This window comes from Trachurus japonicus, chromosome 5 (genome assembly GCF_045865225.1).
Source record: "Trachurus japonicus isolate A0001 chromosome 5, Traja_1.0".
Classification (NCBI taxonomy): Eukaryota; Metazoa; Chordata; class Actinopteri; order Carangiformes; family Carangidae; genus Trachurus; species Trachurus japonicus.
The window spans coordinates 23,614,869-23,635,236 of record NC_140911.1 but is presented as its reverse complement, the minus strand read 5'-3'; the positions used below and the strand labels follow the sequence as shown (position 1 = coordinate 23,635,236).

The 20,368-nt window shown below is 43.4% G+C and overlaps 4 protein-coding genes across 6 annotated transcripts in view; 2 read left to right on the top strand and 2 right to left on the bottom strand.

Moving 5' to 3' along the window:
* The first annotated feature begins 240 nt into the window (after nucleotides 1–240).
* polr2j (RNA polymerase II subunit J) lies at nucleotides 241–1,681 on the top strand. Its single transcript, XM_085776808.1, has 3 exons — nucleotides 241–472; nucleotides 1,297–1,405; nucleotides 1,497–1,681. The coding sequence occupies exons 1-3, from the start codon at nucleotides 330–332 to the stop codon at nucleotides 1,596–1,598; spliced, it is 354 nt and encodes a 117-aa protein (XP_085632934.1). The 5' UTR covers nucleotides 241–329; the 3' UTR covers nucleotides 1,599–1,681.
* Nucleotides 1,682–1,970: 289 nt separating this feature from the next.
* On the bottom strand, nucleotides 1,971–6,941 carry LOC146987589 (deoxynucleotidyltransferase terminal-interacting protein 1-like). Of its 2 annotated transcripts, none has more exons than XM_085776805.1 (13): nucleotides 6,576–6,941; nucleotides 6,004–6,074; nucleotides 5,686–5,782; nucleotides 5,489–5,587; nucleotides 5,212–5,271; nucleotides 4,716–4,772; nucleotides 4,542–4,600; nucleotides 4,420–4,462; nucleotides 3,883–3,941; nucleotides 3,509–3,569; nucleotides 3,299–3,370; nucleotides 2,238–2,293; nucleotides 1,971–2,138 (listed from the first exon to the last, which is right to left on the bottom strand). In XM_085776805.1, the coding sequence occupies exons 1-13, from the start codon at nucleotides 6,648–6,650 to the stop codon at nucleotides 2,030–2,032; spliced, it is 918 nt and encodes a 305-aa protein (XP_085632931.1). In that variant the 5' UTR covers nucleotides 6,651–6,941; the 3' UTR covers nucleotides 1,971–2,029. The 2 variants fall into 2 exon arrangements, with proteins under 2 accessions (XP_085632931.1, XP_085632933.1); XM_085776807.1 differs by having other exon boundaries at nucleotides 4,716–4,774; nucleotides 5,217–5,271; nucleotides 6,576–6,809.
* A 2,057-nt stretch (nucleotides 6,942–8,998) lies between these two features.
* pcif1 (phosphorylated CTD interacting factor 1) lies at nucleotides 8,999–19,236 on the bottom strand. 2 transcript variants are annotated; one of them, XM_085776799.1, is made up of 16 exons: nucleotides 19,169–19,236; nucleotides 17,140–17,298; nucleotides 16,860–16,984; nucleotides 16,075–16,200; nucleotides 15,364–15,509; nucleotides 15,114–15,268; nucleotides 14,828–14,975; nucleotides 14,645–14,728; nucleotides 14,472–14,571; nucleotides 14,070–14,229; nucleotides 13,790–13,959; nucleotides 12,830–12,916; nucleotides 12,544–12,728; nucleotides 12,347–12,440; nucleotides 11,806–11,981; nucleotides 8,999–10,805 (listed from the first exon to the last, which is right to left on the bottom strand). In XM_085776799.1, the coding sequence occupies exons 2-16, from the start codon at nucleotides 17,264–17,266 to the stop codon at nucleotides 10,460–10,462; spliced, it is 2,229 nt and encodes a 742-aa protein (XP_085632925.1). In that variant the 5' UTR covers nucleotides 17,267–17,298; nucleotides 19,169–19,236; the 3' UTR covers nucleotides 8,999–10,459. The 2 variants fall into 2 exon arrangements, with proteins under 2 accessions (XP_085632925.1, XP_085632926.1); XM_085776800.1 differs by having other exon boundaries at nucleotides 17,140–17,294.
* LOC146987577 (protein FAM107B) overlaps nucleotides 10,499–20,368 on the top strand; it is a 104,030-nt gene continuing 94,160 nt past the window's right edge. The window contains exon 1 of the mRNA XM_085776802.1: nucleotides 10,499–10,540. The gene's annotated coding sequence lies outside the window, so the exon portion shown is untranslated. The remainder of the gene's footprint in view (nucleotides 10,541–20,368) is intronic.

The following is a 20,368-nucleotide window of genomic DNA, read 5'->3' as shown; positions in this document are numbered from 1 at the left end:
GTTAAAAGATGGTCGTTAAAAGATGGTATCTGGTCTCTGAATCTAATATTTGTTGCTGTCAGTTTGTTCTGAAACCAACATCCTGCCTCTGTGGACTCACAAACATAAACAAACAAGTTAACTGAAACCCGTGTTTAATAAGAGTAATTTCCTGAGCTAAGCTGCTGTTCCAGCTGCAGCCAGGTCCTCCTCGGAGGTCTGGGGGACATTCCTCACTTTGTACATCCGTCGAGACGAAGAAGGCTGAGCCGGAAGTCCTCGTCTTGTTTTGAAGGAGTGTTTCTTCTTGTTGGTCCGAGCTCTGACTCGCCGCCTCGCATCCAGGGAAAATGAACGCACCTCCAGCCTTCGAGTCGTTTCTGCTGTTTGAAGGAGAGAAGAAGATCAGCATCACCAAGGACACAAAAGTCCCCAACGCCTGTCTGTTCACCCTGAACAAGGAGGACCACACGCTGGGAAACATCATCCGAGCGTAAGAGGCTAACGATGCTAACACTGCTAACGTGCTAACCACGGAGCTAACCACGGAGCTAACAGGAGGCTGGCAGAACAGAATAGAATAAAACAATACTTTATTCATCCTTTACAGGAAATTATTGCTTCACAGCAGCTCCAATAGAATATAATAATAATAATAAAAACACACATACGATAAATAGGAGAATAAAATAATTTAGGCTAGTAGGAATAACATGGATATAATGTAATGTACAAGCAACTGGAGGCTAACAGAGTGCTAAACGCGGTGGCAACACGAAAAGTCTCAGTATAGCAGCTTTTATTGTGAAAGGTTTTAAAACCAGAACCACTGTATGAATGTTATTAGTTTCATTATTAGCTGATCAGAATGAACACAGATCATGTCACAGAGCTGATTAGTAGAGTCAAACCATACCTAATGTGTCACGTGAAGACATCAGCTGGAGTCATCACAACATCTATGACCAACAAAACTGTTGATGAAGAAAGTTAATAAGAGGTTGAAAACAAGTAGAGTTACAGCTTAAGTGGTAAGCCTAGTCCTATTGATTATTGAAGGGAGCATATAAATTCGCTCTGAATGAGATGCACGCACCTACATTACCAATATAAAAGTGAAGTTAGTCTAATCCATCTGATGCAACACAACATCAAAGAGGAAAGCCTCTCTCGGTCATCATTTGATTGCCTGTTGTATGATCAATATCTCTGGTAAATTATGAGTTGACTGTTGCTCTTCAAAGTGACAGCTACACCTGACTCCAGTCAATATGGATCTGATTAACTCCTGATTGTGTGTGTTGTTGCACGTCACAGGCAGCTGCTGAAGGATCCTCAGGTTCTGTTTGCTGGTTATAAAGTTCCTCATCCTCTAGAGCACAAGATCGTCATCAGAGTACAGACCACACCAGACTACAGTCCACAGGTAACACACACACACACACACACACTCTTAAACACTTTTATTTTGACAGGATGGGATGTGTTATTGACAGATTGGGATGTTCAATTGACAGGAAGCATTTACGAACGCCATCACAGATCTGATCAGTGAGCTGTCCCTGCTGGAGGAGCGTTTCAGAGTCGCCATCAAAGACAAACAGGAAGGGATAGAGTGATGCCCCGCCCCTCCTCATGATGTCTTGTTGTTCTTATTTGTTTGTTTATTTTTTATAAATAAAGTCTGTCATGTCACAACCTGCAGCACGTGGTGTGTCATCTGTTTACCTGCCTGTCAAGTGTGCTGGTGTTGGTTTTCAAATGTCATATTGTAATAAAAAAAAAAGAGAAGGACACAAAAGAAAAGACACTTAAACTCTGAGTCTGATCTGGAAAAACATGTTCTCATGTCAGTTTTTATTTCATTTTTTCCATTTTTTCTAAAAAACAACAGTAAATAAAAACTAAATAAAGACTCAATCAGTTCAGAGTCTGGTGGTCACATGAGCAATCTCTTTTTTTTAATCCAGTACCTGGCTGTTTTTTTTCCCCCGATGGACTGCTGGTGTGAGGGGGTCAAAGGTCATGTGTACAGTGTGTGTTGGAGGGGTCAGAGGTCAGCGTCTCTCTGAGCCTCCATGGCTCTCTGCATCTTCTCCACCATCCATATGGGAACATTGAATGGCTTCATCTCATCCATCTTGACATCTGGGCAGTCCCTGAACATACACACACACAGAAGTGTTACCATGGTAACTGGCAAGGGGAGGTAAACCCATGTAGGCGGTTACTGTGGCGACAGATTACATCAGACTCACTTGTACTCGTCACTGCGGGAGAGATCCTGGATGTCCTCCTCAATCAGCAGGTAGGCCTGAACACATAACACACAACAAGTGTTACAGACAGTGGTGCGTTCAGGAGCAGCTGTAAAGTCTCAGGTGTTAAAGGGATAGTTCAACATTTTGACAAATTGGCCCATTTCCATTGTCCATTACCTTTATTTGTCGGTGTAAGCTATTTTTAGAACGGCAGAGCAGAGCGGCAGGCTTCTCAGAGCTACGCTACGGAGGCTAATGGAATTTCTTGGTTTCCCTCATCAAACTCATCAAATACACAATCCAAAAACTCCAAAACGCTTTCATGGACAAGTTGTGACCTGCACATTCACCACGCTATGAGATAATAATGGAACGTTACGAGACGGAGCCGTTTGAGGTAAATACAGTTTGCTTGCTGAAAAACTGTCCTTGAAGACAATGTGCATCAGCGGTTTTGCATGAATTTACCTCTAAAACAACTCTGTCTTGTAACGTTCCGTTATTATCTCATAGCGTGGTGAATGTGCAGGTCACAACTTGTCCACCAGAGCGTTTTGGAGTTGTTGGATTGTGTATTTGATGAGTTTGATGAGGGAAACCAAGAAATCCCATCAGCCAACGTAGCGTAGCTCTGAGCAGCTCGCCGCTCCGCTCCGCCGTTCTAAAAATAGCTTGCACCCACAATTAAAGGTAACAAACCTACTGCTATGACAAGCGATTATGGCAATGAGCCAATTTGCTAAAATGTTGAACTATCCCTTTAACGTGTGTTTCTGCATAAACTTGAAAGTTATATTCAGTATTTTTTTATATCACACATGAGGTCCAGGGAGCCTTAGACCTCGGCCCCTGTCCTTCTAATACATTATGATGAAACTTGAAGTCCCAAGGGTGTAAAAATCAGGTCAGGTCTCTTCTACTGAACAAGATAACACTGATGTGGTTTCACATAAGAAAGTCTACCTCCAAACCTAGACTCTGGATTAGAGAACTGGATGCAGGACACTTGTTTGTGTTTCCATATTCTACATGTCAGTGTTCATTGTGTTTCTTCTCACCATCTTCCCTCCTGTTGCTCTCATGTGGTGTCGCTCAGCCAACCATTGTTTGTCCTTAGCGTCTGCAGCATACTGACACACACACACACACACACACACACACACAGATCAGTATTCAAATGCGGCACGACAGAGCGATCTAGATGATCACAGTACAACGCTGCTTTGTAAGAGTCTGCGTATTTCACAAGTGTTTCTCAGTGTTATTACCTTGAACAAGTCGGCGTGTTTGATGTAGATTCGGCCTCTGGTCCCACCCATCCCCAGCGCCCTGCACAGTGACATCACAGCAACAGGTTTACAGTCAGTCTACCTCTTACATGAGCAATTTAAACTGCATTGTATATCAACAACATGACCACGCTAAAAAGTACAGGAAAAACAACAAGACACAAAAATCATCATCAGTATTTTCCCTCTACAGAGTCAAACCACTGATGTCTCTGACTACAACAAAACAAACCGCCCCTGACCCCAGATCAGCCATGTATCTGAAGCAAACGCTGTGACAGTAAACATATGTGGACTTCATCCTATTGATGGAAATAATTAGTATTTTATGTATGTGTTTGTAGTACTCTTACTTGTTTGCTCTTGAGCCGAGAACAAATGTGCTGCGTTCGTTCAGTCTGGAAGGCTCCCACTGAAAGACACAGAGAAACAGGTTAAGTACACACACACACACACTCACTGGGGAGTGGGTGAGAATGACCTTATGTATGTGTGTACATATTGAGGCTCACTTTTACCAATAACATTTCATGTCTTGTTTGGACAAGTCCCGAAATTCTATTATAAAGGCATTAATTAGCCCAAAGCAAAGCCGCTATCGGTCTACATCTGGTCTCCAGAAACACTGGTATAACAATCTCTATAGGAGCTTTTACATTTTCTAAAAATTGTTTTACTGTTTCTTCTTGTTTTTATTGTCTCATTGTCTTGTCTCTATGGACCTAACCTGTGTCCAAAATAAAGTTATATTATTATATGGTCTCAGCTGTTCTGTGGTTGTAATGCAGAGTTTAGCTCAGATCACCTCTGGTTCTGTGCTGATGCACCTGAATCTTGACGCATGCTGTAGTTTAGACTTGACCTGAGAACACCTGTCAATGACCTCTCACCTTTGGTCCTTCTCTCTTGATGGGGTCAGACTTTGGCTTCACTCTGAGGACGAACGGTCGGAGCATTAGTCAGGTGCGACAATCTACCCGGATACTGATGATGTCACCTGTCAGATACTCACTGAGAGGAGAAGGTCAGAGGTCGATCGGAGGCGAGTGCAGCGCTGGGACGGGTTTTTCTCTGAAGACACACAATTTGAACACAGTGAAGAAAAGTTTCACCACCACACGTCTCACACCTGAGTTTTGGTTCAGGTTGAACAGCTTCCAATCAACATTGTCAGAGGTCATGCTACCTTCTTGAGGAGGGGGCTTCCTCTCTGACTGTAGTCTTCATCAACAGGTCTGGACCTCTGTCAGGACACAAAGAACCAGCACAGGATGGTTTATCATCTCATTCATTATTATTGTTTTGTATTATTCATTTATGTATGTATTTTTCCTTATTTCCTAATATTTACTGTTTAATCACTTACTTTTCTATTTATTTTTCGTTATTGTTTAATAATTATTTCCTATCGTCTATTGTTTTTAAATTGTAACAAATTTGGTTCTTGAATATGTGGGTGAGGTTTTTATATAAGGTCCTTTGGGGTTTTATACCTCCCCTCTGCACATCCCAGTTATGATGATTGTCCATGTTGTTTTAAATGATATTGTTTGTGCTAAATAAATAAAAATAAATAAATAAATAAATAAATAAATAAATGTAAAGAACCAGCACAGGATAAAAACCAGACCAGACTACAACCTGTTCCTCGTGATCCTGTTGTTCACTTTGAGGGTTCCTACCTTGTTGGCGACCTCTGGCCCTGTCGTCTTCACCTCCCCCTCTGGAAACAGCTGTTTGGCCTGGAAATGACATGAAGACAGAGGGAAACCATGGTCACCAAAGACGGGTAAGGTCAAAGGGTCGTGAGGTCGTCTCATGGTCTCAGTCAAATGTCTTTGTTTGTTTATGATGAATCAGATTAAATACTGTGAGTTAACAGCATCAAAGACACACAGGTGGTACAGATGGTCACATGACCATCAAGGTCAAAGGTCAGACAACAGAAAGTGAGCTCACATGTTCCAGTACGTTCCTGCAGGCCTCTTTGATCAGCTGATCGGTCTGAATGTCTTCTCCCACGTTCTCCTTCACATTCTCTGCTGCCTTCTCAAAGAACTACAACACAACGACACCGTTCACACACTTATCTGAATAAGGAAACTCAGAAAACTCTGCATCACAACAATCATCTGTATGTGAACGTGACCTCTGACCTTGTGGTACTTCTTGAACACGGCCATGATGTCATCGTTGAAACTGGGCTGAAGCACCGCCCTCAACAGGTCCATGGACACCTGAGGATCTGTGTAGCTGCACACACACAGACACACACACACACAGCTGTTACCTGCACCTGTGACTCACTCATCTGATGTGAAACCATTGACCACCTGTTGCTTAGCAACTCTGACATCACAGCAACCTCACTCAGTGATCAGATGTGGTCACACAACACGGTACATGAACTACTTCATCATTAGAAATGTATTGTAGAGAACAAACAGTATGAACCAGTATCAGCCGGTACTGACCTGACAGTCATGTGTGAGCGCCGTCCTCGTCTGTGAATCTGTCTGTGTTTGATCATCACATTCCACGGCTTCTGCAAAACACACACACACACACACACACACACACACCATGAGAAGAAAATGTTTTGCTGGAAAACAGCAGGTTTTGGTTCTTGTCCTCAAGCTAAACAGTGAGTGTGTGTCCATTGGCTCTGATGGTGTGAGCTGTGTTTATTTGATCCATGCTCACCTGCTGGTCCATAATAATAAATAAACAACTGTCATGCTGGTTACCTCAGGTGACCTCACCTCAGACACAGTGACACCTTTTTTTTTTTTTTTTTTTCAGTTTCTTTCTTTTTCAGGTTTTTTTTTTCAGTTTCTTTCTTTTTCAGGTTTTGTTGCTTTGTTGAGGATGGAGCAGGTTTTGTCAGATTTTATTTTAGATCAAATACAACATAACTGTGTTAACACCTGAGTCTATGGTTAACACAGGATGAAACATCACATAATGACCCGTCTGAGGTCCGGGTTGGTTAACGTTAGCTTGGAGCTAAGCTAGCCCGTTAGCCGCCTTTAGCTCCGGCTCTTACCGGGACCTGCTCCGGCTGCTCCTGCGCGTCCTGCTCCAGCCAGTCCCGGCCTCCCTCGCTGCGGTGGGCTCCCATCCTGGACACCGTCCTGGTCCCGTTCACTCGGTCCGGCTGAGCTGACTGTGGCGGGCCGGGCTGCGCTAACGGGAACTGCGGCTAACACCGGAAGCTAAGTGTGTTTACTATCCGGCCGATGACACAAACTGGACGTTACCTGGACGTTACCGGGGTCACAGCGCTGACAGATGTCGAGGGTAAATGTTTATCGATATCCTAGTATCCAGTAATCATCTGTGATTGTTTGACGTCTGTTTCCTGTAAGTTACAATCGTTTCCGCTGGTGTGAAACAAGCTAGCAGCACCGACAACTCTTCCGGTTACATTTCAAAATAAAAGCACTAGCTACAAAAATCTAAAAGGGGTTTTATTTTGTATTGTGAACACACAATACAATACAATTGTTTTTCCCGGTTTAAAACCCTAAGATTTACATGTGCCACTTTAATTGTTGAAGCAGTGCTAATCATAATAAAACTGCTATTGTACTCAAAAAGCCCAACAGCACAGTTGTTAACACAATTTTATATTTTCCACCTTTTGTGGACAAATGATATTGTATTTTTTGTACTAGGAATCATTACTGGAAAACATTTCTGAAATCTTGTGAACAAACTTCTACATAACACTACAGAAAATCTGAAGAAATCAGCATGTTTCAGTGTGTCCAGTATAAATGATCAGACAAGTCGGACTGGTTGTACTGGGTTGGATATATTTTTTACTGGGAGAGTGAAGCTGCAGTTTGTCTGCAGGCAGGACGAAGGACAGACTGTATTTACATTCTCCAGCTGTGAGGACCACAAACAGCCGAGTCTTCGTCGATCAGACTCACTTCACATTAACCACCAGACTTTGATGAAAAGAAGAAAATGTTCTGTTTTGTACCTCAGCTACGAATAAAAACAGATATTTTCATTGTCGACTTTCTCCAATGCAAAGAGTCTGACGCTGAAAAGTTCTGCTTGTCTGAATCAGAAATATAAAGACACATGTTTACACATTCATTAAGGACAAACAAACTGGAGACAAACTGTTAAGTGACTTCTGTTGAACAAACTTTAAATTATATAATTATATTTCAAGAAAACTATTAACATGTTATAATTACAAGAAAACGTCTTGTAATCACAGCAACTTTCTTTTATAGAAATCCTTTTTAAGATTACAGATTTCTGAAGTAGAGATCTTAAAAGATCTCTTAATTATCACCATTTTCTTTTGATTGCGAAATCTAATATAGCAACTGGAATATAGATAAGATTTAATGAAACATTTTAACTATGTGGTACAGAAGTCATGACTACAAGAAAATTTATTAAACCCTAAATTGCATTAATCAGGCATCCATATCTTAATTACAACACAATAATCTCATTATGTTACGCATCTTGTAATTTTTAGATATGCATGTAAAGACAGAGATAATATACAATATTACTACATAACTACAAGATTTAAACCTTGTACTTTTTAGATACAAATCTTATGAAAATGACAATAATTTCTTACACTTATGAGATAAAGATCTCATAATCTAGTGTTTTCTCACAATTGCAAGAAAGAACTTTTCTTTAAATTATATAGTAAGTCCTCATTATGAGCAAACTCCATGACATGTTTTTGTCAAAATTAATAAGGGATGTGTATTTAGTAGGTCCAAATCTTATGATCTGAATGATAAATCACAATACATTTTCTCCAGTTTGTTTTCTTTAGTCAGTGTAATGTAATGTGGTTTCTTAGAAATACCAAGGTGTGAAACATTGGAGCAATCCACCATGCACAAAGTACAAAGACCGGAAGCAGGCTGAAACTATGAAACTTAACTTACCAAAATCAAAATAAACCCACCTTCAAACAAATACAAAAACAGCTACGCACAAAATGTCAGCATTCTCCCTTAAAAAAGCTGAACACAATAGTTAAAATTAAAATGTTGAGTCGAGATAGAACATGTTGGGTGACTGTTTTCTGCGAAGCCTGATGCGGTGCAGTGATGCCAATCGGCCCGGAGACTCAGCCTGAAAACATTCAGGATTACAAACATCATTAAAAGTCTGAAAGGTTCATGCACAAAAACAAAACAAAACAAAAACAAACTAAAACCCCATTAAAAAACAAAACAAACAAATCACTTACAGATAAGAGAAGAGCTGAGAATTATAAAAATAAGGTGGAGGAGTATTCTGCTGGTAAGACGTCAGCATACTGATGCATACACACATCTACTTTTACATACAAGTTATAGATTTTCTTAATAACACTTTGGTTTAGTTCAAAACAAACTATCGTAAGCTTTGTAATACAGGAAACAGATCTCCATCTCTTTAAAAAATTGTTAAATTAAAATCAAATAAAAAAAGAACGGTTAAACATTTTAATTTGTTTTTCAATCAATTTAACAGCAGATGAGGAAAATAACATCAACAGACTTCACATCAGTTGAACTGTACATTATCTACACAGCTGCTGCTGCCGCAGCAGAAAATGATGTCACACAGCAACAGACGCCTGATAAGACGACTCATCAGCCAATCTCAAAAATAGTCAGCTGCTGGCTGCAGTGATGGAGTACGAAGTGTGAGGAGCTCCGGTTCCTCAAAGATTTCTTTTTAAATATTTACTCAGCGTTATTTAACACAAAGTGTCACAAGTCTCCTTAATGATGAGGCGAACTATTACCATAAAAAAAGTCGCAATGTTTTGTGAAAAAAAGTCACAGTATTTTGAGAAGAAGTTCATACGTTCACCAACATGTTGTATGGTGTGAATTAATTCCATCTGCGCACACAGAACAAGAACCAGACTTTTACTGCAGGAACCCTGAAATAACTCCTCACACTTCGCCTCCTTTTTCATGCAGCTTTGAGATGAAGAATCATCTTCAACAGCTCCAGCTGCGACCAAACACACCTGGGTAAACACCTGCAACACAAACACCCCCACCCCCATGTCTGATGAAACCTCTCCTCTAATGAAAGCACAGGAAGTAAAGGGACCAATGAGGGAGCTGGAAGATGACGTCTGTCTCTCAGCCGTCTGTCCTCGCTGAACAGTCTGAAGCTAAGTCCCCGTTCTGTCTCCGCCTCCTTGCACCAGTAAATCTGACCTCACCATGGAGGCTCCGCCCCCTACCACCTTGCTTAATTTTCATTTTTCCCATAATGCACCCTGATCCGAGCAGGTGCATCATCTGAACGACGAGTTCTGATTAGACAGGCCATCCCGAGGAGGCGGGACCTGAAGCAGGATGCTGCTGAATTCTGTCCGACTCAACAAAGAAAGATAAGTCCAATAGAAACAATAGCTGCCTTGTCAACCAATCACCAAGCCCAGTCGGTGTGGGGACCAATCAGAAGTCCTCCAGTAATCCAGAGGAGCAGTGACATCACAAGTGAAAGAAAAGGGTTTTTTTTTTATTGCTGGAGCTCCAACACGTCGCTGCTCACTGATCAACCCTCCATTCTTAGTTAGCTGATGTTTGTTGCTAAGCAACAGTAGCAACAACGCCAGGGAGTGAATCAGCTGCAGGGTAGAGAAAAGCTCCAGACGCCGTGATGTCAGAGCTTTGAGTAATCAGAACAGCGGATGCAGAGCAGACGGGGCTGAAGGGACAAATGAAAGCCAACTGAACAGCAGAAAGGGTTAATCGGGTCTCAGCATGACTCTCTGACAAAACGGCATTGTGGGTTTGTTGAAAGAGACCGAGGGTGTGCTACAGGTGCTGGTGAGGGACAATCTGAACAGACGAGACGACGATCAGAACAAAATAACTCAGAAACGTACACCACCTTTTCAGCAGGTGAGGGGGCGTGGCCAACCCACTACACAGCAGCCACCTTGTCCTGCGGACTGCTGCTGCTGCTACTGCTGCTGCTGCTGCTGCTGTTGTTGTTGGTGTTACTGTTGTTGTTGTTGTCGTGGCCCCCCGGCGACGCCACACCGCTCTGAATCCTATCAGCGGCGGCCTTAGGGGCGGAGTCTCTGTCTCCAGGAGCGGTGTGGGCGGGGCCAGGAGAGGACAAGGAGGATGTGCGGGAGGAGGCGGGGCGGTATGCTGCCGTCAGCTCGGCCAGGCGCTCCGGAGTCGGACCCCACTTTGCAAAACCTGCATCGTTCTGAAGGAAGAGTACTGCAGTACCGTGTACTGCCCGGTAGTACATCTCATCCCTGTAAACACATAGACAGAGATCAATACAGTACTGTCAAACAAACTGCAGCAGCCTTCATGTCTCTCTCCTGCAGGGATAAAACTGTAGGATACGAGTCTCCTCGGAGAGCAGAGCAGAAGGACTGACATATTAACACAAAAATATCGCTTACTTCTGCTTTAAGTTCTATGTATCGGTAGTAGGGATGCACATGATTAACCATTTACCGATAACAAGAACTTTGACCGATTAATACTATCGGTTATTTTTTTATTATTATTAGGTCCTTATGTCGTCAACTCATGGGGGCGTGACGACACATGCAGAGTTCACGTGCCATCAGTCATATTTTGCAGCAAAAAGTTACACAGGAGGACTGACAGTATGTGCAGCCCCATGAAGGAAGATCAGACAATAAATGTAACCTACAGGGACATAGATGTTAATCACCTGTAACTACGGCACTGAGAAAAAAAAAAAAAAAGAGGACGAGGACGTCGCTGCTCTCCAGCCTGTTCACCTGCAGCTCTCCTGCAGCTCCACAGAGGAGCTGTCAGAGGAGCTCTGCTGTTCCTTCAGCCTGGTGTTTGGCTGCACTTTCTATAAAAACAGTTCTACATTGGACGATCTAATCTCCATATGAGCGCGATCAGCTGAGACAGAGCACAGTGGATGTGGCGCTGCTCTGTCGCAGCGCACGTGTGTATTTAACGGCCCAAAAAAAAAAAAAAAAAAAATTGGAGCGATTTTTTTTGCTTTGCCGTGCGCCGCAAGCATCTTAATCTTATCGGTTAACGGTTAATAATCGGTTAACGAGCGTCGGTTATCGGTCAGAAAATAAATTCAAAATGTGCATCCCTAATCGGTAGATAGTTTTTAGTACAGCTAAGAGTGATACAGTGGTGGTTGTGTCTCTTGCAGGTCTGTTGGATGCTGGACTTGTGCTTCTATGGTGTATGATGGAGTATCAGAAGTATAGTGCTCCATCAGTGTAGTATGGTAGTAGACACAAACGGTACCTCTTGCAGATGTGCTGACTGCCGGATCGATACTCGTGTTCATAAGCCGGGACACTCATCTGGTGACGGAGGAATCGACTTGCCTCCATGCGGGTCAGAGCCGGGGTGACAGGGTCACGCCACTCTGGGACGAAGACGATGAAGGACAGGGGCTCAGAAGACTGATCCAACAGTTCCTGCCAGAGAAAGAGAGACAGCCAGTGAGTCAGTCAGCTTTACTTCTACAACGCGTTTCACAAAGTGCTCTACAACAAAAGTGCAGAGTGGCATCAGACAAAAACCCTTGAAATAACATAACCAAGCTACCCAGACAACCCAGTTAAAACACAACATAAGGGAGTTGCATTAATCAAAGCAAGGTGAGACAAAAGCATGATTCATCATCTCCCGATCAGAGCAGAGACAGCCACGTATCCTCAGACCAGTGCAGCCTGAGCTACTTTTTAACCTTTGGGCCAACCACTTCAAGCAGCACCAGTACAGTAAAAGCCCAAACAGCCAGGCTGCTTCATACCAGTACACATCAGTATGGTTGACCGACCTCAAAGTGTGTCACCATGGCGTCCATCATCTCTTCACAGAAAGGAGGGTTCGCTTCAAATGAGCCACTGACCGGAGAGAACGACAGGAACGGCCTGAAAACACACACTCAGTTAATGAATGCTCCACACACACACACACAGGGCGTACAGGCCGCCGCTGTCCCACAGTGGACAGGTGTTCAAACGCCCGTCTCACCCTCTGGACCCGAAGAAGCCGTCCATGTCGGGGAACGCGGAGCAGAACTGTTTGAAGTAGCAGTTAAGCGGCGAGGCGAAACACTCGAAGGAAACTCCAAACTGTCGGTTCAACGCCTCGAACACCGTCACCGGCAGCGCCCCCTGCAGACCTGTCCCCTCATTAGCACCGCTGCCAAACATCTCCTGGACACACACACAGAGACAGAGCACATACATCAGTGAACTGAGTCGATGGTCATGAGAGGGCGAGTGAAAGCCGTTTGGTTAGAGAGAGAGCTGCTGACCTGGTATCGTTTCAGGAGGCACCAGACTCTGGACAGGAACCTCTCGAAGCGCGGGTCGTCTATACAGCTGTACCTGTATAACAACTCCTGAAAGCACAGACAGAAAGAACAGAAACCGGTCAGTGTGAACAGAGACAGATGTTCGTCATGATGTTTTTCAGGTCAATGTCGCCCTCTGTGGGTGAAGCGTACAAATTCAAAACTATTTGTTGTGCATCAAGTTTGTCACTACAGACATGTTTCCTATTAAAGGGATAGTTCAACATTTTGGCAAATTGGCCCATTGCCATAATTGCTATAGTCATAGCAGTAGGTTCGTTACCTTTAATTGTAGGTGCAAGCTATTTTTAGTACAGCGGAGCGCAGCAGCTGGCTGCTCAGAGCTACGCTATGGAGGCTAAGGGAATTTCTTGGTTTCCCTCATTAAACTCATCAAATACAAAATCCCAAAACTCCACAGCGCTTTTGTAGACAAGTTGTGAGCTGCACAACCACCACGCTATGAGATAATGACGGAACGATACGAAACGGAGCCGTTTTCGAGGTAAATACATACAAAACCGCTGATGCGCGTTGCGTTTAGGGACAGTTTTTCAGCAAGCAGTCTCCGTATTTACCCTGTATTTACCTGTATTTAATTGTAGCTTACACCTACAATTAAAGGTAATGAACCTACTGCTATGACTATAGCGATTATGGCAATGGGCCAATTTGCCAAAATGTTGAACTATCCCTTTAAAACCCCTTGCAATGGCTTGACAGGACACAACCTCCTCGTTTTCTGGAGGCCATTCAATTTGAGACATCAACAGTGATTTTAAAAAGGTGGTTTCTCTTAAACGCAAACAGATAAAGATAACTGTTGTTACAGAGCTTCATGGTGTCGTCATAGTGACATCCCAGTAGCATAGCAGCAGCAGTGTCGGTGGTATCTGTCGGAAAACTTTCACTGGTACTGACCAGTTTGCTGAAGTGGCCTCTGTTGACTTTGACCATCTCTCCTCTGAAGCGCAGACAGGCAACGTCGTTCTCAAAGTGCAGCTCCACTCGGGGGAGGGGGGGCGAGGGGATCGACAGACGCACTGGGTAACAGTAGACCAGCCGGGACTGCGGAGGCGACGCACACGCTTCTGAACGCACACAAAAAAGGGCAATCTTGAAAATAACAGCGGCAGTACCGGCAAATTGATTTTGGAGTGTGTGGGAGTGTGTGTGTGTGTGTGTGTGTGTGTGTGTGTACCTGTGGGCGGGTCCTGCAGCAGGCTCAGGTGCGTCTGCCTCAAGCGGCGGCTGTATTCTGCAGACAGCTGGTAGATCTTGGAGCAGATCCCCTCCACAGAGTCTTTAGCGACGGCAGTGACATGAGGACCACACTGTTGCCTCAGATGCTCTAGTCGGTCCTTCAACCACACACACACACACACAGTTTCCTCCATCAACAACATGATGACCATGACCTCATATGTATCTGCGGCTTTAGGACTATCATGTTCCTCCCTCTGATGGGACCCTTTCTGTGTCCCCTTCACATGATTGTTTTGGAAAACTCAAACACTAACTCAGATACTCAACATCTTGATAAATAAACATACACAGTAAAAAAACAAAAAACAAACAGAGGAGGTTTAAGATGATGAGCTACCATATAGTCCTCCTTGCTGGCGGAGTGATCCCGGCGCAGCCAGCTCATCGTGTCCTCAGCGTTCCACTTCACCACCTTCCTGCTCTCCGGACTCGCGTTCCTGCACAGGTCAGAGGTCAGAGGTCAGAGTTTCCTCAACGTCAGTCTGCCTATCAGCTGATGACTTCACCTACCTAGAGTCAATCATCTTCTTGGCGGCTTCGGCGTATTTAAAAAGCAGCTTCCTGGCCTCCTCCTTGTACTTAATGCGCGACAACCTGAGACACACAGGAATCAGTATTTAATGTAAAAACAAAGGTATTGGTTTTAATAGCATCCAGCCCAGGTTCACGTCAGCACAGAAGACACACAGGTACCTGATGGGGATGTCGTTCATGACCTCTCTGAACATGGACGGGGAGATGACGGGGTCACAGTCGCTCGGCAGCAAGGGGTCGTGACCTTTGTCGATCACTTTCCTCTCCAGTAGCCAACGGTTGAATGACTCCCGGGGCGGATCAATACCTGAACCGCAGACAGGAAAACAAACATTAAGTTGTGAACACATTGGACTTTCAGATGGTAACGCAATCGTAAACACAGATTAAGTGACCGACAAGTAAATGGATTGTGCTCATACATACATACAGCTTTCATACACACCTTCTCTCTGGTGACACAGCTCGTGGTAGTGTTGCCTCAGTTTGGTGACCAGCTGAGCTCTCTGCAGCTCGATCTCAGGGTGGGGGGGCAAGTGGTTGGCTGGGGGGTGCTCTCTGATCACAGCGTTCGTCTGAATGTCCAGATCCCAGTAGATACTGAAGACAACAACAAAAAAAACAACTTTAACAACAAGCTTTGAGACCGGACCTCCACATGAACAAACGAGAGGATGTGTAGTAGAAGTACTCACACGGCTGGTCTGTACGGGGCGGGAGCAGGGGCGACGGCAGGGCTTGGGGTTGTAGGTGTGGCTGGTGGGGCCTGTTTGTCTTCAGGGGCGGCGCTCCAGGGTTTGACCCCTGGCGTGCTGGGTGAGATGGGCGTGGTGGGCTCCACCTGGAAGAAACAGACCGACCTTGTTTGTTTATACACGATACACAGGTAGTTAGCAGACCCCACTTCCCATCAGCCTCTGCTGCTCACTCATCTTTATAAAAACATGACGCATACTGCACTTCAGACAGTGTCTGCTCGTTAGAAACTACATCCGACTTGGGACGCCGTGTGGTGCAGTGGGTAGAGCAGGCACCGCATCGGGCAGCCCTTTCCCCCCAAAAGCCCCAAAAATATACTTTTAAAAAAAGAAAAAAGAAAAAAAGAAATTACATCCGACTTTGACAGGTGCTGCAGAACGTCACGTCACATGACCCTAAGCCTGATGGGAACATGGTGAAGGCACTTTTCTGGATCAGGCGCTGCAGTTGCTCTCCCACTGCACCAACTGGGCAACATCTCCACGAAAACAGGTCTTGAACCTAATATCTTTTAGTTTAAGCAACATGCTTGAAGCTGAGGCTTGATGCCAGTCTTTTTAAACTCCACCACAGCTGCATGTTGAAAAGTCAAAATTAAAGTCACACATCACCGAGCCAGGTGTGCGCTGTGGCTCAGTTGTTTTTACCTTAGGTCGCTTGATGCTGTTGGGCCCTGCCACCTGCTCCTCAGAGCTCCTTCTTTTCCTCTGGCCATTACCGAGGTTATTGTCTGCGCCCTCTGCCGGAGCTGCATTCAGACCTAAAGGATCAGACTGCAGAAAGACACAGGTCAAAGACAGCCCACATATACTAAGACATACAGTAATACAAATTCTGTATGTGGGTCAGTGACAAATAAGGTTGGCAGGATAAGAAATTGAGAAATATCTTTGAAAAAATGTTTTAAAAGCATGCTTGTTAAAATGTACGTTTGGTATTCATGTTGTTTTTTTTTTATTACATTTGAACCTTATTTATATACAGAAGTAAGAATGCCCTGAAAATATCAAATGGTGTAACCACAAAATAATGATAAGTATTAATTATTTTATCCACCTACAGTGGATTTAAGTGTAGGTCTACTATTAGAAGAAGAAAAAAAAATCTTCAGAAAACTTTAAATTGAAAAAAATGTTTGCTGTATTGTATATTTAAATTTTAATGCAATGTATTTGACAATACTGAGCAGGACATAAACCTAAAAACATTGCTTTTCTTCTAAATAATGTGACAAATTATGTACAAACTGTCAAGTAACATTGCAAAAATGAATTACATTTATTCCACATTTCAGTCTAGATTTATTTTCCTGTATATGGTCAGATTTTTTTATTTTTTATTTTTTTAAATACTGGTTACACCACTTGACATTTGGTTGTTATTGTTATATCATCATAGTATAAATAGTATTATTCTATTAATTGAAACTCACAATGACATCATGCTGACCCAACACTGGGACCTCCCACAGACTTTGATTGGTGAATCTGTTGAAATAGTAGGGCCTGTTCTCCCTCCGGGACCAGCACTTCGCCCATCCAGCCTGGACCAGTTCATCTTTTAGACAGATCAGGAAGACAAAGACAGGTGAGAGAGAGACCAACGCACACAGATGTACCTCTGATGTTTGTTTAAAAGCTTCCTGCAAACTATCAAAAACCTCTGTACACATTTGGAGCTCAGGCAGGTAGGTGAGACACAGACAGGCGTACCTGGGAGTTCAGGTGGTTTGGAGGTGGTGGATGGAGAGAGGGGTGGTCCCTGAGAGGAGGCGGAGGCAGAGGGAGACAGTATCATGGCTGCCTCCCCCTTCACCGATCCCTGGCTGTCATTGGACATCTCAGCTGCTCATCAGAATGACATCTACCTGCCTCAACAGGAGGAGACAGAGTGACTTTCAAAATAAAACACAGGTGTGATGAATGAAAGCATTTTAAAATCTTCCTTGAGTAGGATAAACCGTGTGTCCGAGACATATGGTTATGTTTCTTATTGATGTTATTTTTTTTTACCTGCGACATTACAATGTGATCTATATTCAAACATTTAATCTGGATAAGGAAAACACACGTTAATGGAAAGTGTAGGCTATATTTAAAAATGTGGTTGGATCTGTCTGACCTCTTCTGGAAGTAGTCAAGCTCATATTGTGTTCACATTTCATTAAGGTATGACTGCAATGTTTGATGTGGCTGATTTACTGCCAGTTCAAATTACTCACAGGCATGTTTAGCTGTGGACAACTGAGATCTAAATGAAGTTAATCCAGTAGAAATACTAGGTGTAAACGCAAAGGCAAGGTTGTATTTTTTAAGGAATCTGGAGACAGATGCATATGTAAACAGGGGTAAAAGTCACAGCAGATGTCTGAATATTGAAATAAAGACAAATCAATTATAAATTATAGTTGAAGATTCATTTTAAATTCCCCTTAAAATGTGAAGCTGTCTCCTTCAGCTTTGGGCTAAGTGGGGTTCTCGTGAACTGACAATCTTTCCTCTTAAAAACATAAAAGTTCATTATAACAACAGACAGGTATGTCATGCTATCAGAGGAAAACCAGTTTTCATTAACATTTGTTATTGTTTGTGTTGATATGACAGTGTTTGACTGGTGATTGCAGTTACAACAACATGAAATGATATCGTGCTTCTTCTTTTTTTTTTAACAAATCTGGTCTGCAGCAGAAACAGTCATTTACAATTTACCAGTACGCGATGGGAAAAATAAAAATTAATCTAATCTGATAACAAATAAGTTTCGTTTGCTTAGTTTCAGTTTTTCTCTGCTTGCGATCTCAGAAACAGGATCTATTTGGTAAATGAAACAAAAAATCTGAGCATCTCAAGGACGTTTTTTTCGTCCTGTTTATAAAATGTTATCGACCAAATGATTCATCAATGAAACGAGTAACGTTAGATTAGTCGAGAATGGCAGCAATCATTGATTGCAGCATAATAAAGTACTTTGATCCCATCAAACCCGTGTGTCAGAGGTGATGGACGGCACCGTGTGTATGTAAACCTGACTCTATCGGATTTAAACGTCATACACTGACACTTTAATGGGTTTCCAGTCGGAGGGAAAATGAAAGTCCAGGCCGACTGGTTTATCATGACGGCTGAATGTGGCGGCAAAAGGAACAACACCAATGCATGCAACTGATGCCGAGCATCGATAATCGATAGATAAACCAGAGCTTGTTTGTATCGGTGTCTTATCAAAGCGCCGTGTTTATAAATTTCATCTTTTCCTGATGTTTTCTCTCATACGCAGAGACGAGCGCCATGGTTACACGCATGCGCCTGGCAGGCTCTCCGAACAAACACGGAGGGGGAGGAGGGAGAAGGAGGGGGGAGGACAACAAAAGGCTGCGGCTGCTCCTCCGGAGCCCGGGCTCAACACACGGACACCGCGGCGGTCGGTAACGGCATACCGTCGCGTCAAACCGGGCTAAAGTGGCTCAAACGTAAAGAGAGGGCACCGGGCCGTCGTTAGATCCACCGTTAACGGCCATTTCACGCCGCGCGCTCGGAGCGACAGCTGCTGTTTAGGCGCCACTTCTGTTACAAGATGGCGGACACGCCCCTGCCAGAGCGCGGAGTGTCCTGCACAACATTTCTGCTCTGGTTTAAGATCCCAGCCGCCCTGCGTGCTGGTAACCCGGTCCATCTGAAGGCCCAAACATTCCGCCGCGCCTCGGTGCGGTCGGAGCGGCTCTGCGGGGCCGCCTGCCCTTACCTTGACCAGTTAAGTTGCGGACAGTTGCGGGTTCTGTGTGTTTGTTTCGGGTCCTCCGCTCCGCTCCCTCCCCGCCTGCTCAGACATCTTTACAGGGACCCGGGCTGAGCCACTGCGCAGGCGCGGCGTTATACTCGCTTCCTGTTCCGAAGTGTCCTGCTCTGGGCGCCATGTTGAGCAGGTCATAAACCCGCGAAGTCCCACAAGACACAAAAGTAGTCCGTCAAACACTGCTCCACACTTGATTAAACGAGAAGTCTTCACTATTCCATGTTGTTTTTAGTTTCCAAAGAAAAAATAATCTCTTATTGGTCTTCATAGAAACATTACATTTACAGTGACATCTAGAAAAAGTGAAATAAACTTTGGCTAGATGGACAAGAAGTTCATTGGAGAAAATTGGGAATGTTTAACATCTCCATTTCAGTGACAGCTGAGTTGAACCCTGCTGAGCTGCATGATTGAAACCTCCAAGAGAAGTTCACTCACTGTTGTACTTCATCATAGCCTGCTATAAATACCTTGTTTTAACAGTCTTGTGAAAAACATTAATCTTAATAACAAAAATGTCACCCTTGTAATGAAATTAAAGAAATTAGTAATGTAATAGGCTCCTTCAACACCCCTGTGAAAAAATGATATCAAACAAATAACAGTCAAATGCACATTTTGGCTCCTACAAGTTATACTGGTGATGATATTTCTTCCATCTTTGTGATGGATGTTTATTTATTTTCACTATGTGTTTTTGTCTTTTCATGTCCAGACACTGGATGGTGCTGTCACGATATGTAGCTATGTGTATGGTGAAGTACAACAGTGAACCGTAGCTAACTGACGTTAAGAAAACATGTTTATGTAGGGTCTTGACACATTTTTTAGATTCAGGGTTTCCTATGTACATAACTGTAGTGTTCAGAAAATACAAAACCTTAAAAACATCCTTTTAAAAAGTCACATGTTGTACATGAACATATTCATTTAGTTGTCTTTATTTTATTTCAGCAAAATAAACAGTATCACTGTAGGCTATTCAGACAGTACACATAACATCACAAATATCTGACATGAATCAGAGCACCAGTAAGTTCACTATTACTGGTTATCAATAAAGGTACCACAACAAGTCATGTTCTTGGCAGTCAATTGAGTTAAAAGGTTAAACTCTTCATGGTGTAGCCCTAATTAAAACGAGTTTGA

Bases quoted from the DNA above. Each gene is read 5' to 3' on its own strand.
- LOC146987589 (XM_085776805.1), bottom strand. From the start codon at position 6,650: ATGGGAGCCCACCGCAGCGAGGGAGGCCGGGACTGGCTGGAGCAGGAC. The intron at 5,272-5,488 runs GTGAGCTCACTT...TGTCATTTCCAG, and splicing joins GCAGGAACGTACTGGAACAT to GCCAAACAGCTGTTTCCAGA. The intron at 3,371-3,508 runs GTAATAACACTG...TGTGTGTGTCAG, and splicing joins AACACGCCGACTTGTTCAAG to TATGCTGCAGACGCTAAGGA.
- polr2j (XM_085776808.1), top strand. From the start codon at position 330: ATGAACGCACCTCCAGCCTTCGAGTCGTTTCTGCTGTTTGAAGGAGAG. The intron at 473-1,296 runs GTAAGAGGCTAA...TGCACGTCACAG, and splicing joins CTGGGAAACATCATCCGAGC to GCAGCTGCTGAAGGATCCTC. The intron at 1,406-1,496 runs GTAACACACACA...TTCAATTGACAG, and splicing joins CACCAGACTACAGTCCACAG to GAAGCATTTACGAACGCCAT.
- pcif1 (XM_085776799.1), bottom strand. From the start codon at position 17,266: ATGTCCAATGACAGCCAGGGATCGGTGAAGGGGGAGGCAGCCATGATA. The intron at 15,510-16,074 runs GTAAAAACAACT...TGTTTCTTCCAG, and splicing joins ACAGCATCAAGCGACCTAAG to GTGGAGCCCACCACGCCCAT. The intron at 14,230-14,471 runs GTAGCTCATCAT...GTGTGGTTGAAG, and splicing joins CCAGCAAGGAGGACTATATG to GACCGACTAGAGCATCTGAG.